At 49.3% G+C, this 17,467-nt stretch overlaps 1 protein-coding gene across 1 annotated transcript; it reads right to left on the bottom strand.

Annotated features, from left to right (window-relative positions):
* Positions 1–991: 991 nt before the first annotated feature.
* On the bottom strand, positions 992–3,443 carry LOC125549096 (laccase-19). Its single transcript, XM_048712584.1, has 2 exons — positions 3,267–3,443; positions 992–2,908 (listed from the first exon to the last, which is right to left on the bottom strand). Exons 1-2 carry the CDS (start codon positions 3,369–3,371, stop codon positions 1,244–1,246), a joined length of 1,770 nt encoding a protein of 589 aa, XP_048568541.1. The 5' UTR covers positions 3,372–3,443; the 3' UTR covers positions 992–1,243.
* Between the last annotated feature and the right edge of the window lie 14,024 nt (positions 3,444–17,467).

Raw genomic sequence — 17,467 nt, 5'->3', positions numbered from 1 at the left:
TTTTCGCGATCACTGTCTGTACCTGAAAAATTCAGATAAGTGATTCTGATGCAAGGCCCGGGCTACCCACGGCGTGTATCTGTGAGATGACCCGAACTGTTTAATCCATTCAAAATACTCTTTCATGGATTAAATCTAGGACATCGTTTATGACATGAAAACTCCTAGCCTTTTCAATATTTACTCAAAAGTAGCGGATATAAACACGATAAACACATACCCATCCTCTCCGTGAACTTTACATAATTACGATGCAGATAACCAACACTAACATACAAATAAACACGTCGACAAAGAGTAAAGTCATAAAAAAACAAAACTATGTTTGTTTTCCGATAAATGACATTTAATTGAATTGACTTATCAGGATGATACAATCGCATTGAAAGAATGTCCGGCCTCTGTGTTACATAATGCGATCCCACTTGTAGAGGTATATCACTTTTTCCCATGTACAAACCAATTACAGAGTTTTGACGAGGGCTATGCAATGGAAAGTACCCACTTTGAGTGATCATGTTTGCGAATTATGGCGGATCAGCAGCCGAGAAAGTGCGCGTGCGGGCTGCAGCTTGCTCCAAATCCCCTCCTAATTTTGTGATCCAACTAAAAAATTTCAAATGCATCTAGATTCCACATTTACTTCTCAATTTTTCTGATTTTTATTCCTTTCTTGAAAAGGACGTGGAACCCCCTGGCTTCTGCATCGTTATGAGGCACATAACCATTCTTATTATTTATTAAGCAAAGTACATAACAAATCTAACCAAAGCCGAAATGTTGCAAGATATGAAAAGTAAACACATAGGGCTAAGTCCACTTCTTCTACAACACCTGTCATATTTAGTTATCCTTTTGGTTTGCAATATGATTTGGGACAGTTGGATTTAGATTAAACCATCCGGGGAGGTTTGAGTTTGACACACTTATTTCCGACACTGAATCCTCTAAATATAGGATATTATTTGTGATATCAGCCAGTTCGTATATACTTCTCTTTAAAATGTAGGTTTGAGTTTGACAAACTTATTTCCGACAATGAACCCTACTGGACCGACTTACAGTTCACACATTACAATGGGGAAATAAAATTGAAAAACAATATCAACTTTTACAGTAAGAATCATCCTCAATACAATGAACAATGAATGTGTGCATCTTCATTTGTTCTTATTTTGCACTAATAATAAATAAATTCAGGGCACAACTTCGGCACGCACGTCCTTACCCAGATTAATTAGCTCTATGGCTGAGTGAGGCCATTGGCGCCACACCTCTTGAATTCTGGGGGCGGCGGGGGAAGGCTGGTCTCCGGCGTTGGCCCGTTTTCCACGATGAACGCTGTCGCCATGCCCATGATGATGTGGAACTCAAAGTGGCAGTGGAGGTACCACATCCCGGGGTTGTCGGTGACGAAGCGCACGGCGGCCCAGCCGGTCCTGGGCACCTGCACCGTGTTCCTCAGCTGTGGGTTGTGGTAGTTGAACTTCTTGGGGTCCGTCTTGGGGTTGTAGTTGCCGAGCCCTGTGGCGAGCACGAAGAAGTCGTAGCCATGGAGGTGCATGGGGTTGGAGTCGCTCTGCAGCAGCGCCGTGCTCTGGAAGATGATCTCCACCGAGGTGTTGTACCGGAACCTCCGTAGCTTGGTCGCCTTGAACGCCGGCTCGAGTGCCTTCTCCAGCGGCCCCGGCGGGATGAGGGAGCGGTCGGTGTAGTTGTACGGGTGCGGCGGATGGTCGGGGAGGTCCTCTGTGTAGAGGCCACTTGTCTGACCGTCGTAGTATCTCTCGAGGAGCGACGCATTAGTCGGGTGGCGGAAGGACACGTTGTTCATGGTGGCCACCACGATGGTCTCGGGACTCCGCCCACGCTCGCATGTCTTGTTGGTGCCGCGGCAGATGGAGCCGAGGCCGAGCGCGAAGAAGAGGCGCTCGTCGACGTGCATGGGAACGCGGTGGCGATCTGGGTGGGCGAGGCCGGTGAGGTTGCTGTGGAAGTAGTAGGACGGCATGGTGTTGTGCTGGCTGGGCATGAGCGGCGTCGGCACCGGCAGCCCGTTGTTGTTGTGGGAGGATCCGGCGTAGCGGACGAGGCCGCGAGACACGAACCCCGGGATCTGTGGGTCAGGCTCCGGCGGCTGGTTTGCGAGCGCCACCATATGGTAGTGCGCAGGCGGGGCATCAGCGGCCATGAGCACGTCGATGGCCTCCCCTGGCGCGACGGTCACCATGTCCGTCTTGTACGGCGTCAGGTAGTACCCGTCGGCGCCCACTACCGTGAATGTGTGCCCAGCAACCTTGAAGTAGTACTCCGAGAAGAGCGCCGTGTTCACAATCCGCAGCAGGTACGTCTTTCCGCGCACCACGTCAAGGACGAAGCTCTCCTCCGGCTTGCCAGAGCAGTTGCTCAGGTCACCCAGCTTACCGTTGATGGTTGCTGACAGCGGGTTGTCGTCGAAGTTACCGTCATGCATCCTCCGGTCGAGCTCGACGAGGTCAAGCTCCCACCACTCGCCGATGATGATGGGCACGTCCTTGGCGGGCGTCGGGAACGGGTACCTCCCGCCCTTGGGGCGGATGATGAAGGCGCCAGCCACGGTGGCGCGGAGGCAGGTGACGTGGGCGTGCCACCAAAGCGTACCGACCTGACCGGTGACGTTGAAGCGGTACACATGCTCGCCGCCAGAAGGGATGGGGCATTCGGTGACGAAGCCGGCGCCATCGGACCAGCAGCTCCTCATCTGCCGGATGCCGTGCCAGTGGATGGTGAGTCCGTGAGGGAGACGGTTGATGACGTGGACGACAACCGTGTCACCGTCGGTGATGTCGATGGTGGGGCCTGGGAGCTGCCCGTTCACCACGTAAATCTTGGTCGTGTTGCACAGGTGCGTCTGGTTCATCTCGTGCACCTGAACATCATCATTAATCAAATACGTAACTGATTGGTCAACAGGTAACTAATCAAGACGGTACCTTAAGCTGTGTGCTAAGAAAACTCGATAGCTAGTGACGGTTCATAGAAAACCATACACAAGTAAAACTAGTTTTCTTTTTGTTTTCATGATGCACATCCAGCCTAAGATTTTAGCCCATAGGCGCAAAGCTAGTTTATTATCGTCACGACCTTTGAAAGCAAACCTTTTTAGAGCATTCCTTTGAAAGTAAATCTACCGAGAAGTGATCAAGAACATGACTTGATTAACCAGATAGATAGATAGATAGATAGATAGACAGAGAGATAGATAGATAGATAGATATTGTACTCACGACAAAGGTGTGTTCCACGACCGCCGCCTCACCGCCGGCCGCCGCTGCGACAGCCGCAAGGACCACGGCGCAGAACATGGTTGCCGCCATGGAGAGCTTCTCCATGCCTGCTTGCTCTGCAAACTCGGGGCTATGCCACTCTCGATGGGTGGTTAGCTAGTTAACTCGCTGCTCAATGGAAGGATGGTTTGCCAAGCCTGTGCTGCGGCCTATTTATACACTCGATGGACAAGGCGTCGGAATCCTACGGCCGTTTGCAATCGTTGACTTGACCAGGCTAATCAAACCAAGCAACAGGAAACGCCATGTGTTGATATCATGGATCACGTACGCAAGCACAGTAGATCACTCTGCTACATTTCATGCAAAAGTAATAGGTAGGCCGGCTAGAGGCGAGGCTTCATGGAAACGCCGTGATGTGAAGGGAGATTACAGATTAGCATCATTGGCACGTAGAATACCTTTTGTTGTTGCGCCGGTAAGAGGCCAGCTAATCTTTCGCCTTTGATAATCCAGAGAGAATGACAAGTCAGTCACGGCTATGTAATTAAGCCAGAGCTTGGGCGACCAGACTTCCAAGCCGGCGTCACGAAAAAAAAGTGCAGTGCGCGCTGAGTTAACGCGGGAACGAAAGGCGTTCACCGGATCAAATCACGGACTCTATCCGTCTTCAAAAAGTTAATCTAAGTCGAATAGCGCAAAGTTTGGTCAAATTTGTAGAATAAACTACCAACAATGATACGAGCAAATACAAATCATATTTATTTATGTATTCTTTGAGTTAATTGTGTATTTAGTGATTATAATTGTTAATTAAATCTATAAATTTGACTTAATTAGGTCATCTCCAACAGCAACTCATAAATTTTCTTCTGCATCTATCCGCGGACAGGGGGACCAGTCCGTGGACATGGATATGAGATGCCATCATCCAATCGTAGCAGCATGCATTTTCAACACATTTTCAACAAACCGGATGAAATTCATGCAAACATGGCCGGACTTCATATAAACATACCGGATTTCATACAAACTGGACGAAAATACTTACATTTTGGACATATTTTAACTAAAAAGCATAAAACTATGTGCATGTACAGTCGCATGCAGCTCCACTCCCACATCACAAATACACTACACTAGTCTACGGCTGGCCACAATGGATCTCTTTGTCATCCCCATGTCCGGCAGCCCACTCACTGGACTGTCGGGAGCCCCGGAGGTATACTCTTCCCCCGATCTTCCCCATGTCCGGCTGCTCCGGTCATCGGAGTGGCAGAGGGAGTGCTTCAGCCAAAGGGGATGGGGGCGCCTCCGCTTCCGTGGATCCCTGGCGGAGGTCGACGAGGGGTTGTGCAAGCCGGCGACGCACCAGCAGTGGCCTTCCTGGGACTCGTGCGGCGACGCCTCCCGTGTTGTACTTTCCCTTGATGTTGGCAGCCTCCCATGGATATGCCCTCTAAGTAACCTAGTTGGGTGAACATCGTCTCACAGTGTTTAAGTGTTCATGAAAGTTAGGCTTGGAGGATCTACAACCGGACCCTATACCTGTCCCAAACGCCCAAACAGGTTATATGGTCGGTGTCTGGACGGAAAAACGCCACCAAACTGGGTGTCCCATGTCCAGTCTAAACGTCCGGACTGACCATCACTTCCAATATCCAGTCCAAACCTGGGGCGTATATCGGACGCCAGGACGCGGGCGTCATGTCATTTCTGGCCCACCCGACCCTACATAAATTGGACACTACCTGCACTTCGAACGAAACCCTAGTTCCATTTCTATAACACCCCGAATGTAACTTACCATATTTGTACTCCAACTCTTGCCATTTTCAGCTCTAAGTTATGAGATTTGTGGTTGGGTTCTTGTCTTTGTTTTGCGTTTGGTTCATGTCATGATTTTCATATCATGTCATCATGTGCATCGCATTTGCATACGTGTTCGTCTCATGCATCCGAGCATTTTCCCCGTTGTCCGTTTTGCAATCCGACACTCCTACGTCCTCCGGCGTCCCTTTTGTATTTTTTTCGTGTGCGGGTGTTAAACCTTTTCAGAATAGACCGAGATTTGCCAAGCGGCCTTGGTACACCACCGGTAGACCGCCTGCTAAGTTTCATGTCATTTGGAGTCCGTTTGATACTCCAACGGTTAACCGGGGAATCGTAAAGGCCTCATGTGTGTTGCAGCCCAACACGCCTCCAAAGTGGCCCAATAACCCATCCAAAACCCCTCCATCCTCTCGGTTATTCGATCACGATCGCGTGGCCAAAAATCGCACCTCATTTGGACACTCCTAGCTCCCTCTACCTATATAAACACCCCCCCTCCAAATTTTCGCGGATGAACCCTAACCTCCTCAGCGTCCGGACGCGTCCGCGCCGCGTCGGACACGTCCGCACTGCACCCGGGCCGAGCCCCCCCCCCCCCCCCCCCCCCCCCCCCCCCCCCCCGGGCGCGCCCCCCCCCCCCCCCCCCGCCGCCTGGATCGCCTTGGAGCCGCGCCGCCCCGCAGGTCCCCGCCGGCGCACCGAGCCGCCCGGCCGAGCAATCACTTCGCCGCCCGCCGGCGACCCACGCCCTCGTCGCCGGCGCAAGCACTCCGCCGCCCGCGCGCCGTTGTTCGTTCGCTGGCGCCGCCTCGCATCGGCCACCACCCGCCGACCTCCCCGACCTCCCCGCTCATCGCCGGAGTCTTCAGGCGCTGCCTCGGTGTCCGCGCCCTCGCCGGAGTCGCCGGAACACTCGCCGGAGCCAGATCCACCCTGCCTGGATGAGATCCACCGGGAGTCCAACCAAACGCCTCCCCTCGTCCAGATCCACTCCGTCCAGGAACCGCTCCATCCCGTTGACTTTCGCGAGGGTATATTTCCACTAAGTCCCCAGATCTGTGATATTTTCAAGCATTATTCATCATGCCATAACTCCTCATCCGTAGATCCATTTTGCATGCATCATATATCAAAATGTTCATTTGGATGTGCTATTCATTTTGTTCCTGTGTGCCATGCTTGTTTGGGTCCATCTTGATTCCCAAATTGTTGATGCAAGAGTGCTATAAAATGTTAGGTGCTGATTCTTATCAGAGTATGAGCATTTGTCATTTTTGCTACATTTGTTGTGTGTTGTATATGGGAATGAGCTCTACATGTGTTTTGGGCTATGCCATGACATCTTTATAGGGGTGTATGCCATGTATTTTTGTGATCAAGGTGGTGACTAGCACATGCATGAAAGTAGCTCTCGTAATATTGATGATTTCAGGGACTTCGAATTTCACTAAGTCATTTCCCTGCTGTTATTTTTATGCCATGTATTCATGTTGCTACAGAGAGATCCATGCTTATTTTGAGTATGTTCAGTAAGGATGATTTGGACATATGGTTGTGCTCTATCCATCCATGCCCCTGTTTGCATTTATGGAGTGCCCTAGAATGACTCAATCTTTCTCTACTTTTGCTATAAAATGTTCCTGGCAGATTGTTTACGTGTTAATCAATTTTGCCAAGGTTGTTGTAGTTGATCCATGCATGCTATGAGATTGTTCTTGCCAGGTTTAGCTTCTTGAACATGTCTTCTTGTTGTATATATGCTTATCTTATCATGCAATGCCTTGTGTTGAGTGAATCGACCTCGCAAAGATGCCTTCATAATTCTGTTTATGCCATGCTCAGTTTTCTGCTAAGTCTGAATCTGTTAACGAAACTTGCTATGTTTACATGGGTGCCATCATATCTTCTGATCCTTTTTGGCTTATGGTCAGTAAGGAACTTTTGTTATATGGTTTGAGTAGATTCATGCCATGCCTTTTATTGCTATGTTCTGTTCCTGTAGCATGATGTTTACGTGCTCTAAACATTGCTTCCTGATGTTAAATCCTGACATGTTAGTATTTTCACTAAGTCTGTGATGCTGATATCTTTTGCACTTTTGCCATGCTTGTTTGAACCTGCTCTTGTGTGATTTAGCCGTAGCTCAGTGTTCATCTTTTGTGAAGCATATTGATTAGATCACTACCATATGCTTTGTTGCTATGTTGGAGTGCATTAGTTTAGTTTCTTGTTGCATTTTAGAAGGCATCATGCTGTTAATCGCAGAATTGTGTCATTATTGGTTTGCTTGCCATTTGCAAACCGTGCATCCGATTCCGGTGATCTTTATATCGATTTCGACCGAAATCAACTCATCTTTCCAGTGGAGCACTTGGTTTGCCAAGTTGGTGCCTTGTTCAATCTTTCCCTTCCGGAGCACGGATATGCATTGCATACCTCATCGCGCATGTCATGTAATGTTTTGCATCATGTTGCTTGCGCATTGCACCCTGATTGATTGTTGGTCTTTTGCTTGTGTTCTTGCTTTGGGTAGATCCGGGAGACGATTACGTGACCGAGGAATCCATTGAGTACGCTTATGAGGAACAAGCTTTCGTCTACTCTGGGATCTTTGCAGGCAAGATGACCATACCCTCGAAATCACTTCTATCTTTGCTTGCTAGTTGCTCGTTCTATTGCTATGTCGCGATACCTACCACTCGCAATATCATGCCTCTCATATTGCCATGTCAAGCCTCTAACCCACCTTGTCCTAGCAAACCGTTGTTTGGCTATGTTACCGCTTTGTTCAGCCCCTCTTATAGCGTTGCTAGTTGCAGGTGAAGATGGAGTTTGTTCCATGTTGGAACATGGATATCGTTTGGGATATCCTTATTATTATATCTTGTTTACATTAATGCATCTATACACTTGGTAAAGGGTGGAAGGCTCGGCCTTATGCCTGGTGTTTTGTTCCACTCTTCCGCCCTAGTTTCCGTCATACCGGTGTTATGTTCCTTGATTTTGCGTTCCTTACGCGGTTGGGTTATAATGGGAACCCCTTGACAGTTCGCCTTGAATAAAACTCCTCCAGCAAGGCCCAACCTTGGTTTTACCATTTGTCACCTAAGCCTTTTTCCCTTGGGTTCAGCAAACTCAAGGGTCATCTTTATTTAGACCCCCCCGGGCTAGTGCTCCTTTGAGTGTTGGTCCAAAACAGAGCCACTTGCAGCGCCACCTCGGGGAAACTTGAGGGTTGGTTTTAGTTGTACGTAGTGTTCATCCGGTGTGCCCTGAGAACGAGATATGTGCAGCTCCTATCGGGATTTGTCAGCACATCTGGGTGGCTTTGCTGGTCTTGTTTTACCATTGTCGAAATGTCTTGTAACCGAGATTCCGAGCCTGGTCGGGTCTTCCTGGGAGAAGGAATGTCCTTCGTTGACCGTGAGAGCTTGTGATGGGCTAAGTTGGGACACCCCTGTAGGGTTTTGAACTTTCGAAAGCCGTGCCCGTGGTTATGGGCAGATGGAAATTTGTTAATATCCGGTTGTAGAAAACCTGACACTTAACTTAATTAAAATGAATCAACCGCATGTGTAGTCGTGATGGTCTCTTCTCGGCGGAGTCCGAGAAGTGAACACGGTCTCGTGTTATGCTTAAATGTAAGTAGTTTCAGGATCACTTCTTGATCATGATAGCTTATCCACCGTGCTTTGCTTCTATTCTCGCTCTCATTTGCGTAAGTTAGCCACCATATATGCTAGTGCTTGCTGCAGCTCCACCTCACTACCTTTTCCTACCCATAAGCTTAAATAGTTTTGATTGCGAGGGTGAGAGATTGCTGAGTCCCCGTGACTCACAGATACTTCCAAACAGTTGCAGGTGCCGATGATACCAGTGCAGGTGACACAACCGAGCTCAAGTGGGAGCCCGATGAAGATCGTGTTCGTTGTGTTGTTTCGTTTCTAGTTGATCAGTAGTGGAGCCCAGTCAGGACGGTCGGGGATCTAGCATTAGGAGTTGTCTTTCTTTATTTGTGTTGGGAATATAGCTATCAGTTATGACCCGCCCAGGAGGGGCCGGGTCAGTCCCAATGACGGGTCACAAAGGAAGCCCAATAAACATTCAAGGCGATAGTTTATTAAGGCTTATAGAAGGCCTAAAGCCCAGAGGCGGCTTAAGGCTCAATATTGTAAACCGCCGTATGTAAAGAAAGACTTGTAAGGAAAGGCATGTAAAAGAAGTCACTGAGCCGGACACGCTTTATGAGCCGGCCGGGACTCTGTAGGCCGCCAGGCGTCAACCCGTGTATATAAGGGGACGTCCCGGTGGCAGCTTAGGGCAAGAAACAAGAGATCGATAACCAAGCCGGCGGATTAGCCTCTTGATGATCGAAACCCCAGCAATTCCAACACAACTAGACGTAGGCTTTTACCTTCATCGTAAGGGGCCGAACTAGTATAAAACCTCTCGTGTCATTTGTCCCGATTAACCCCTTTAAGCTTCCTAGTTGCGATGGCCCTACGACTAAGTTCTTTTGCTAGGACATCTGCCGTGACAACTCCACGACAGTTGGCGCCCACTGTGGGGCCAGCGCATAGTGGATTTGAGTTCTTGAAGGGCAGCTTTGAAGGGCTCAAGGGATACATTGTGGGCCGGATGGCCAAGAGTCGTCGCGACAAGCTCTACATCGTCGACGAAGGCTGGGGCCCCGAGGTCGGCTCAATTGAGTACGGGTACCGGGTCCCCTTCGGCGGGATTCATGTCTTCATGGGCCGGATCGGCGAATCAGGCCCTGAGCCAGACATCTGCACCAATATCATCGAGACGGCTCAGCGCGCGAGACCCGCCCGGGCCCGACCCGCCGTAAAACATGCTTTTGTGGGTTGCATCCATGGAGGTGAATACTCGGAAGGATCAGTGGATGGCGGTGAGACGGCCATCTGTTCTGACGCTACGTCATCAACAGGCGAGACGGACTCGTTGTATCAGCTATAGGATGGGATGCTTGGGGGCTGTTCCGATGGCAGCAGTATTCCGGACCCCTTTGAGCCGCCGAATCGAGTTGGAGTCTTCATGGAAGGCACCCAGCCCGGGCAGAACTCCACGACTGCGGCAGCAACGACCACCGGGTCGGCAGCGGCCGGGTCAGGAGACCCAGTGCACTCCCCGGCTCAGATACCAATGGACCTCACGGATAAGCTGACGTCCATGTTGACTGCCGTGGTGGAACCGGCGGATAAAGTTCAGCATGATGCGGAGGTGGCACGGGTGCGCGAAGAGATGGCACAGGCCAAGGAAAACTTAGCAGCTGAAGAGGTCAGGATGGCCGTGGAGCGGGCGGCTTTGGACGCTCGTGCTCAGCAGCTTCAAGCGGAGACTTTCCGGCTCTCGGTGGATCTGAATGCGTCAAACGAGGTCATGAGGAGAAGGCATCAGAAAACTCAATCACGTGTACCTCTGACGCTCGATCCTAGGAACCTTTTCCATACACCTGGGGCCGGTCCAAGTAACCCGCTAGAAGCAAATCGGATCACGACACCCGGAGCACCGGTTCAGCCGCGGGCCATGGAACCACCTCGCATGTATACCGCTCCGCCTCATTATGCGCTAACACCACCAGGTCACTTCTCCAATCCTTTGGAAAACCTCATCGTCGCGTCGGCTCGTTTGTCGGCTCTCCCGATGGAAGGCGACTCTCCAACAGCCTCCGAAACATGAAGGGTGAGAGAGCTTCTTCAGATGGCTCTGGCACAGCAGGATGCGTACTCTTACAGTCGAGACAGAATCCATTCAACCCCTCGCCCGAGCCGGAGCCCAAGCTATAACAGGCATATGGACTCAGCTGATATGTCAAGCAACGCTTAACGCCACAACCAACCGCGTAGACATGAGCCGGTGCAGCCGGGAGCCCTTAACTTAGCGGATCAGGAGAGGATCCGACAAGAGGCTGAGCGGGCGGTTCAACTGGCAGCTGAGCAGGCGGCTCATCAAACTTTTTCGGCTTATCCAGCAACCTCTGTTGAGGCAGGAGTAACCACAAGGACCGGGGGTGTTCCTTGCTTGGTGCCGACTATACGTAATGAGCGCTTACCTAATACTTCAAGGGGCCTCGTAAAGTGCCTAACTACACAGCCGATTTGCAGCCTGGGGCGTGGATTGAGAGTTACGAGATGGAAATGGAGCTATTAGAGGTCAGCGACGCAGCAATGGCTAAGTACTTCACCATGATGTTGGATGGAATGGCTCGCACTTGGTTGAAAGGGTTACCGCCCATTTCCATCAGCTCATGGGCGGAGTTGAAGGCCCGGTTCATTCAGAACTTCAAAGACACATGAAAGCAACCTATGTCAATCGTGGACCTGACTAATTATAAGAAAGAGGAAGGGGAGTCCACAACCCATTGGGTGCGCCGGGTCAAGGAGATAATACATTCATCTGATAAGATGGATGCTGGTTTGGCAGTCTTAATGTTGGAGAAAAAATGATGCTTTGAACCTCTGAAGCAGAAGCTCGGGCGGCTCAAGCGTGACTGCACTGACATGGGCCAATTGATGGCAGCTCTGGTCAAGTATGCTGATTCTGACAATACCAAGGATCCCTTGTCTGATGAGGAGAAAACAGGGAAGGGAAAGAAGAACGGCAACGGCAAGGGTCACCAGCATAACCCGGCAAATCAAGGAGGTAATAAACGTAAGGCTGACGAATTTGTGGCTAACACCAATACACAGGGCAACAATCAACGGTGCAAGGGTAGGCAATCCCCTCGGTCAGGCGGGTCAGGTCCCACCCTCGAGAAACTATTGAATGAATCTTGCCCAAGACACGGCACCCGGAGAAGCCAGCAACCCATCTGTGGAAGGACTGTATGATCATGAAGGAATTTAAAAATTCAAACGCGTTTGATGAAGGTCACGGGCCTGGCAGCGGTTCAGGCGGTGGCAGCTTTCATGGCCCAGGCGCCGGATCAGGTGGAGGCAGTTTTGACGGTCAAGGCCATACAGGTAACTAGGGAAGTTACAATCAACAACCCGGCCAAGGCAATCAGCAGAAACATTCTGAATATCAGAGCAACCCAAAACAGTTGAATAGTGGGCAATACCATGTATTTACCACTAGTTTATGCAAGAGGGACCAGAAGCTTCATAAGAGGGCGGTCAATGCTGTTGAACCGGCGATACCGCGTTATTTGAGGTGGTCTGAACAGCCTATTATGCGGAGCAGAGAAGATCATCCTCCCCGAGTTGACAATCCGGGTCACTTAGCCTTGGTAGTAGCACCTCAGGTTGGTGGATATAAATTCACTAAAGTGCTCATGGATGGAGGTAGTAGCATCAACATCCTCTACTATGAAACGTTCCGTCGGATGGGGTTGACTGATAAGAGTCTTAAGCAATCCAACACTGTTTTTCACAGTGTTGTACCTGGCAAATCGGCATACCCAGTTAGTAAGACTGAGCTGGAAGTAGCCTTTGGGGATGAATATGATTCCAGGGCAGAGAAGTTAACTTTTGAGGTGGTTAAAATCAAAAGCCCATATCATGCTCTGTTTGGACGGCCGGCTTACGCCAAGTTCATGGCTCGGCCGTGTTATGTATATCTACAGCTCAAGATGTCGGGTTATAAGGGCACCATTACAGTGCATGGAAGCCGGAAAATAGCCCTGGAGTGTGAAGAAGGAGATGCTGCGTATGCTGAGTCTGTTTGTGCAACAGAGGAGTTAAAGTTTTATAAAGATAATGTTGACCCGGCAGACATGCCGTTGTTAAAGAAGCCAACAACGGAGCATGAGCCGGTGTTGAACTTCAAATCAGCTGATGACACCAAGACGGTTGACTTTGTGCCCGCGACTCATCCAAGCAGTTCATCATCAGTGCCAACTTGGATCCAAAATAGGAAAGCGCGCTCATCGAGTTCATCCGTGAGAACCGGGACATCTTTGCATGGAAACGTTCTGATATGCCGGGTGTCCCGAGAGAACTCGCTGAGCACATTATCAATATTGATCCGACATTTAAACCGGTCAGACAGTTCCTCCAGCGGTTTAACGAGGAAAGGTGCAAGGCCATTGGAGAAGAGCTGGCCCGGCTCTTGGCAGCCGGGTTCATTGTGGAAGTTTTTCACCCAGAGTGGTTGGCCAACCCGGTGCTTGTACTCAAGAAGAACGGGACCTGGCGTATGTGTGTGGATTACACCGATTTAAACAAAGCTTGTCCAGCTGACCCTTTTGCTCTCCTCGTATTGATCAGATCATTGATGCTACGGTGGGTTGCGCGCGTTTGAGTTTTCTGGATGCTTATTCAGGTTATCATCAGATCAAAATGGCAGTTAAGGACCAGGAAAAGACATCCTTCATCACTCCATTTGGAGCCTTCTGCTATGTGTCTATGCCTTTTGGGCTTAAGAGTGCCCAGGCGACTTATCAACGGTGTATGCAGAATTGCCTTCATGATCAGATTGGGCGCAATGTTCACGCTTATGTGGATGATATAGTGGTGAAGTCTAGAAAAGAGGAAACCTTAGTAATAGATCTGAAGGAGACCTTTGATAACCTCCGGGTCTACAAGATGATGCTTAACCCGGCTAAGTGTGTTTTTGGAGTCCTCGCTGGCAAACTCTTGGGTTTTTTGGTATCTAATAGAGGTATTGAAGCTAACCCGGAGAAAATTAAGGCGACCACCTCCCTGGCCAAACCGGTGTGCATCAATGACGTTCAACGGCTGGCGGGTCGCATTGCTGCTTTGAGCCGATTCATAAGCCGGTTAGGGGAGAAGGCGATGCCTTTGTATCAGATGATGAAAAAGACGGATAATTCATTTGGAGCGACGCTGCAAACTCTGCCTTTGAGGATCTGAAGAAATAACTTGCTGAGCTGCCGGTTCTTGCTGCTCTGGTTGAGAAAGAGTCACTATTGTTATATGTAGCCGCTAACTCACGAGCTGTTAGTGTGGCAATTATGGTGGAACGCAAGGAGGCTGGCAAGGAACATCCGGTCCAACGACCGGTTTACTATGCCAGTGAGGTGTTGATTGAGTCTAGACAAAGATATCCACATTGGCAGAAACTCGTATATGGGGTGTGTTGGGGAACGTAGTAATTTCAAAAAATTCCTACGCACACGCAAGATCATGGTGATGCATAGCAACGAGAGGGGAGAGTGTTGTCTACGTACCCTCGTAGACCGACAGCGGAAGCATTATGACAACACAGTTGATGTAGTCGTACGTCTTCATGGCCCGACCGATCAAGCACCGAAATTACGGCACCTTCGAGTTCTAGCACACGTTCAGCTCGATGACGATCCCCGGACTCCGATCCAGCAAAGTGTCGGGGAAGAGTTCCGTCAGCACGACAGCGTGGTGACGATCTTGATGTTCTACCGTCGCAGGGCTTCGCCTAAGCACCGCTACAATATTATCGAGGAGTATGGTGGAGGGGGCACCGCACACGGCTAAGAGAACGATCACAAAGATCAACTTGTGTGTCTAGAGGTGACCCCTGCCCCCGTATATAAAGGAGCAAGGGGGAGGCCAGCCGGCCCTTGTGGGCGCGCCAAGGAGGACGAGTCCTCCTCCTAGTAGGAGTAGGACCAGAGGGGGAGGGTGTTGGGGAACATAGTAATTTCAAAAAAATTCCTACGCACACGCAAGATCATGGTGATGCATAGCAACGAGAGGGGAGAGTGTTGTCTACGTACCCTCGTAGACCAGAAGCGGAAGTGTTATGACAACGCGGTTGATGTAGTCGTACATCTTCACGGCCCGACCGATCAAGCACCGAAACTACGGCACCTCCGAGTTCTAGCACACGTTCAGCTCGATGACGATCCCCGAACTCTGATCCAGCAAAGTGCCGGGGAAGAGTTCCGTTAGCACGCCGGCGTGGTAACGATCTTGATGTTCTACTGTCGCAGGGCTTCGCCTAAGCACCGCTACAATATTATCGAGGAGTATGGTGGAGGGGGGCACCGCACACGGCTAAGAAAACGATCACGACGATCAACTTGTGTGTCTGGAGGTGCCCCCATGCCCCCATATATAAAGGAGCAAGGGGGGGTGCGGCCGGCCCTAGGAGGAGGCGCGCAGGAGGAGTCCTACTCCTACCGGGAGTAGGACTCCCCCCCTTTCCCTAGTTGGATTAGGACTTGGGGGGGAAGGAGGAGAGGGGGAAAGGAAAGGGGGGGCGGCGCCCCCCCTCCTTGTCCAATTCGGACTTGGGGGGGAGGGGCGCGCGGCAGCCCCTAGGCCTCCTCTCCTCTTCCTCCACTAGGCCCATTAAGGCCCATTAGGTTACCGGGGGGTTCCGGTAACCTCCCGGTACTCCGGTAAAATGCCGATTTCACCCGGAACACTTCCGATGTCCAAACATAGGCTTCCAATATATCAATCTTCATGTCTCGACCATTTCGAGACTCTTCGTCATGTCTGTGATCACATCCGGGACTCCGAACAAACTTCGGTACATCAAAATATATAAACTCATAATGAAACTGTCATCGTAACTTTAAGTGTGCGGACCCTATGGGTTCGAGAACAATGTAGATATGACCGAGACACGTCTCCGGTCAATAACCAATAGCGGAACCTGGATGCTCATATTGGCTCCTACATATTCTACGAAGATCTTTATCGGTCAGACCGCATAACAACATACGTTGTTCCCTTTGTCATCGGTATGTTACTTGCCCGAGATTTGATCGTCGGTATCTTAATACCTAGTTCAATCTCGTTGCCGGCAAGTCTCTTTACTCGTTCCGTAATACATCATCTCACAACTAACTCATTAGTTGCAATGCTTGCAAGGCTTATGTGATGTGCATTACCGAGAGGGCCCAGAGATACCTCTCCGACAATCGGAGTGACAAATCCTAATCTCGAAATACGCCAACCCAACATGTACCTTTGGATACACCTGTAGAGCTCCTTTATAATCACCCAGTTACGTTGTGACGTTTGGTAGCACACAAAGTGTTCCTCTGGCAAACGGGAGTTGCATAATCTCATAGTCATAGGAACATGTATAAGTCATGAAGAAAGCAATAGCAACATACTAAACGATCGGGTGCTAAGCTAATGGAATGGGTCATGTCAATCACATCATTCTCCTAATGATGTGATCCCGTTAATCAAATGACAACACATGTCCATGGTTAGGAAACATAACCATCTTCGATTAACGAGCTAGTCAAGTAGAGGCATACTAGTGACGTTTAGTTTGTCTATGTATTCACACAAGTATTATGTTTCCGGTTAATACAATTCTAGCATGAATAATAAACATTTATCATGATATAAGGAAATAAATAATAACTTTATTATTGCCTCTAGGGCATATTTCCTTCAGTCTCCCACTTGCACTAGAGTCAATAATCTTGATTACACAGTAATGATTCTAACACCCTTGGAGCTTTGGTGTTGATCATGTTTTGCTCGTGGAAGAGGCTTAGTCAACGGGTCTGCTACATTTAGATCCGTATGTATCTTGCAAATCTCTATGTCTCCCACCTGGACTAGATCCCGGATGGAATTGAAGCATCTCTTGATGTGCTTGGTTCTCTTGTGAAATCTGGATTTCTTTGCCAACGCAATTGCACCAGTATTGTCACAAAAGATTTTCATTGGACCCGATGCACTAGGTATGACACCTAGATCGGATATGAACTCCTTCATCCAGACTCCTTCGTCTGCTGCTTCCGAAGCAGCTATGTACTCCGCTTCACATGTAGATCCCGCCACAACGCTTTGATTAGAACTGCACCAACTGACAGCTCCACCGTTTAATGTAAACACGTATCCGGTTTGCGATTTAGAATCGTCCGGATCAGTGTCAAAGCTTGCATCAACGTAACCATTTACGATGAGCTCTTTGTCACCTCCATATACGAGAAACATATCCTTAGTCCTTTTTAGGTATTTCAGGATGTTCTTGACCGCTGTCCAGTGATCCACTCCTGGATTACTTTGGTACCTCCCTGCTAGACTTATAGCAAGACATACATCAGGTCTGGTACACAGCATTGCATACATGATAGAGCCTATGGCTGAAGCATAGGGAACATCTTTCATTCTCTCTCTATCTTCTGCAGTGGTCGGGCATTGAGTCTTACTCAATTTCACACCTTGTAACACAGGCACGAATCCTTTCTTTGCTTGATCCATTTTGAACTTCTTCAGAATTTTGTCAAGGTATGTGCTTTGTGAAAGTCCAATTAAGCGTCTTGATCTATCTCTATAGATCTTAATGCCCAATATGTAAGCAGCTTCACCGATGTCTTTCATTGAAAAACTCTTATTCAAGTATCCCTTTATGCTATCCAGAAATTCTATATCATTTCCGATTAGTAATATGTCATCTACATATAATATCAGAAATGCTACAGAGCTCCCACT

The sequence above is a fragment of the Triticum urartu genome, chromosome 3, assembly GCF_003073215.2.
Source record: "Triticum urartu cultivar G1812 chromosome 3, Tu2.1, whole genome shotgun sequence".
NCBI lineage: Eukaryota > Viridiplantae > Streptophyta > Magnoliopsida > Poales > Poaceae > Triticum > Triticum urartu.
The sequence above is the reverse complement of the archived record's forward strand: the minus strand, read 5'-3'. Positions and strand labels throughout refer to the sequence as shown.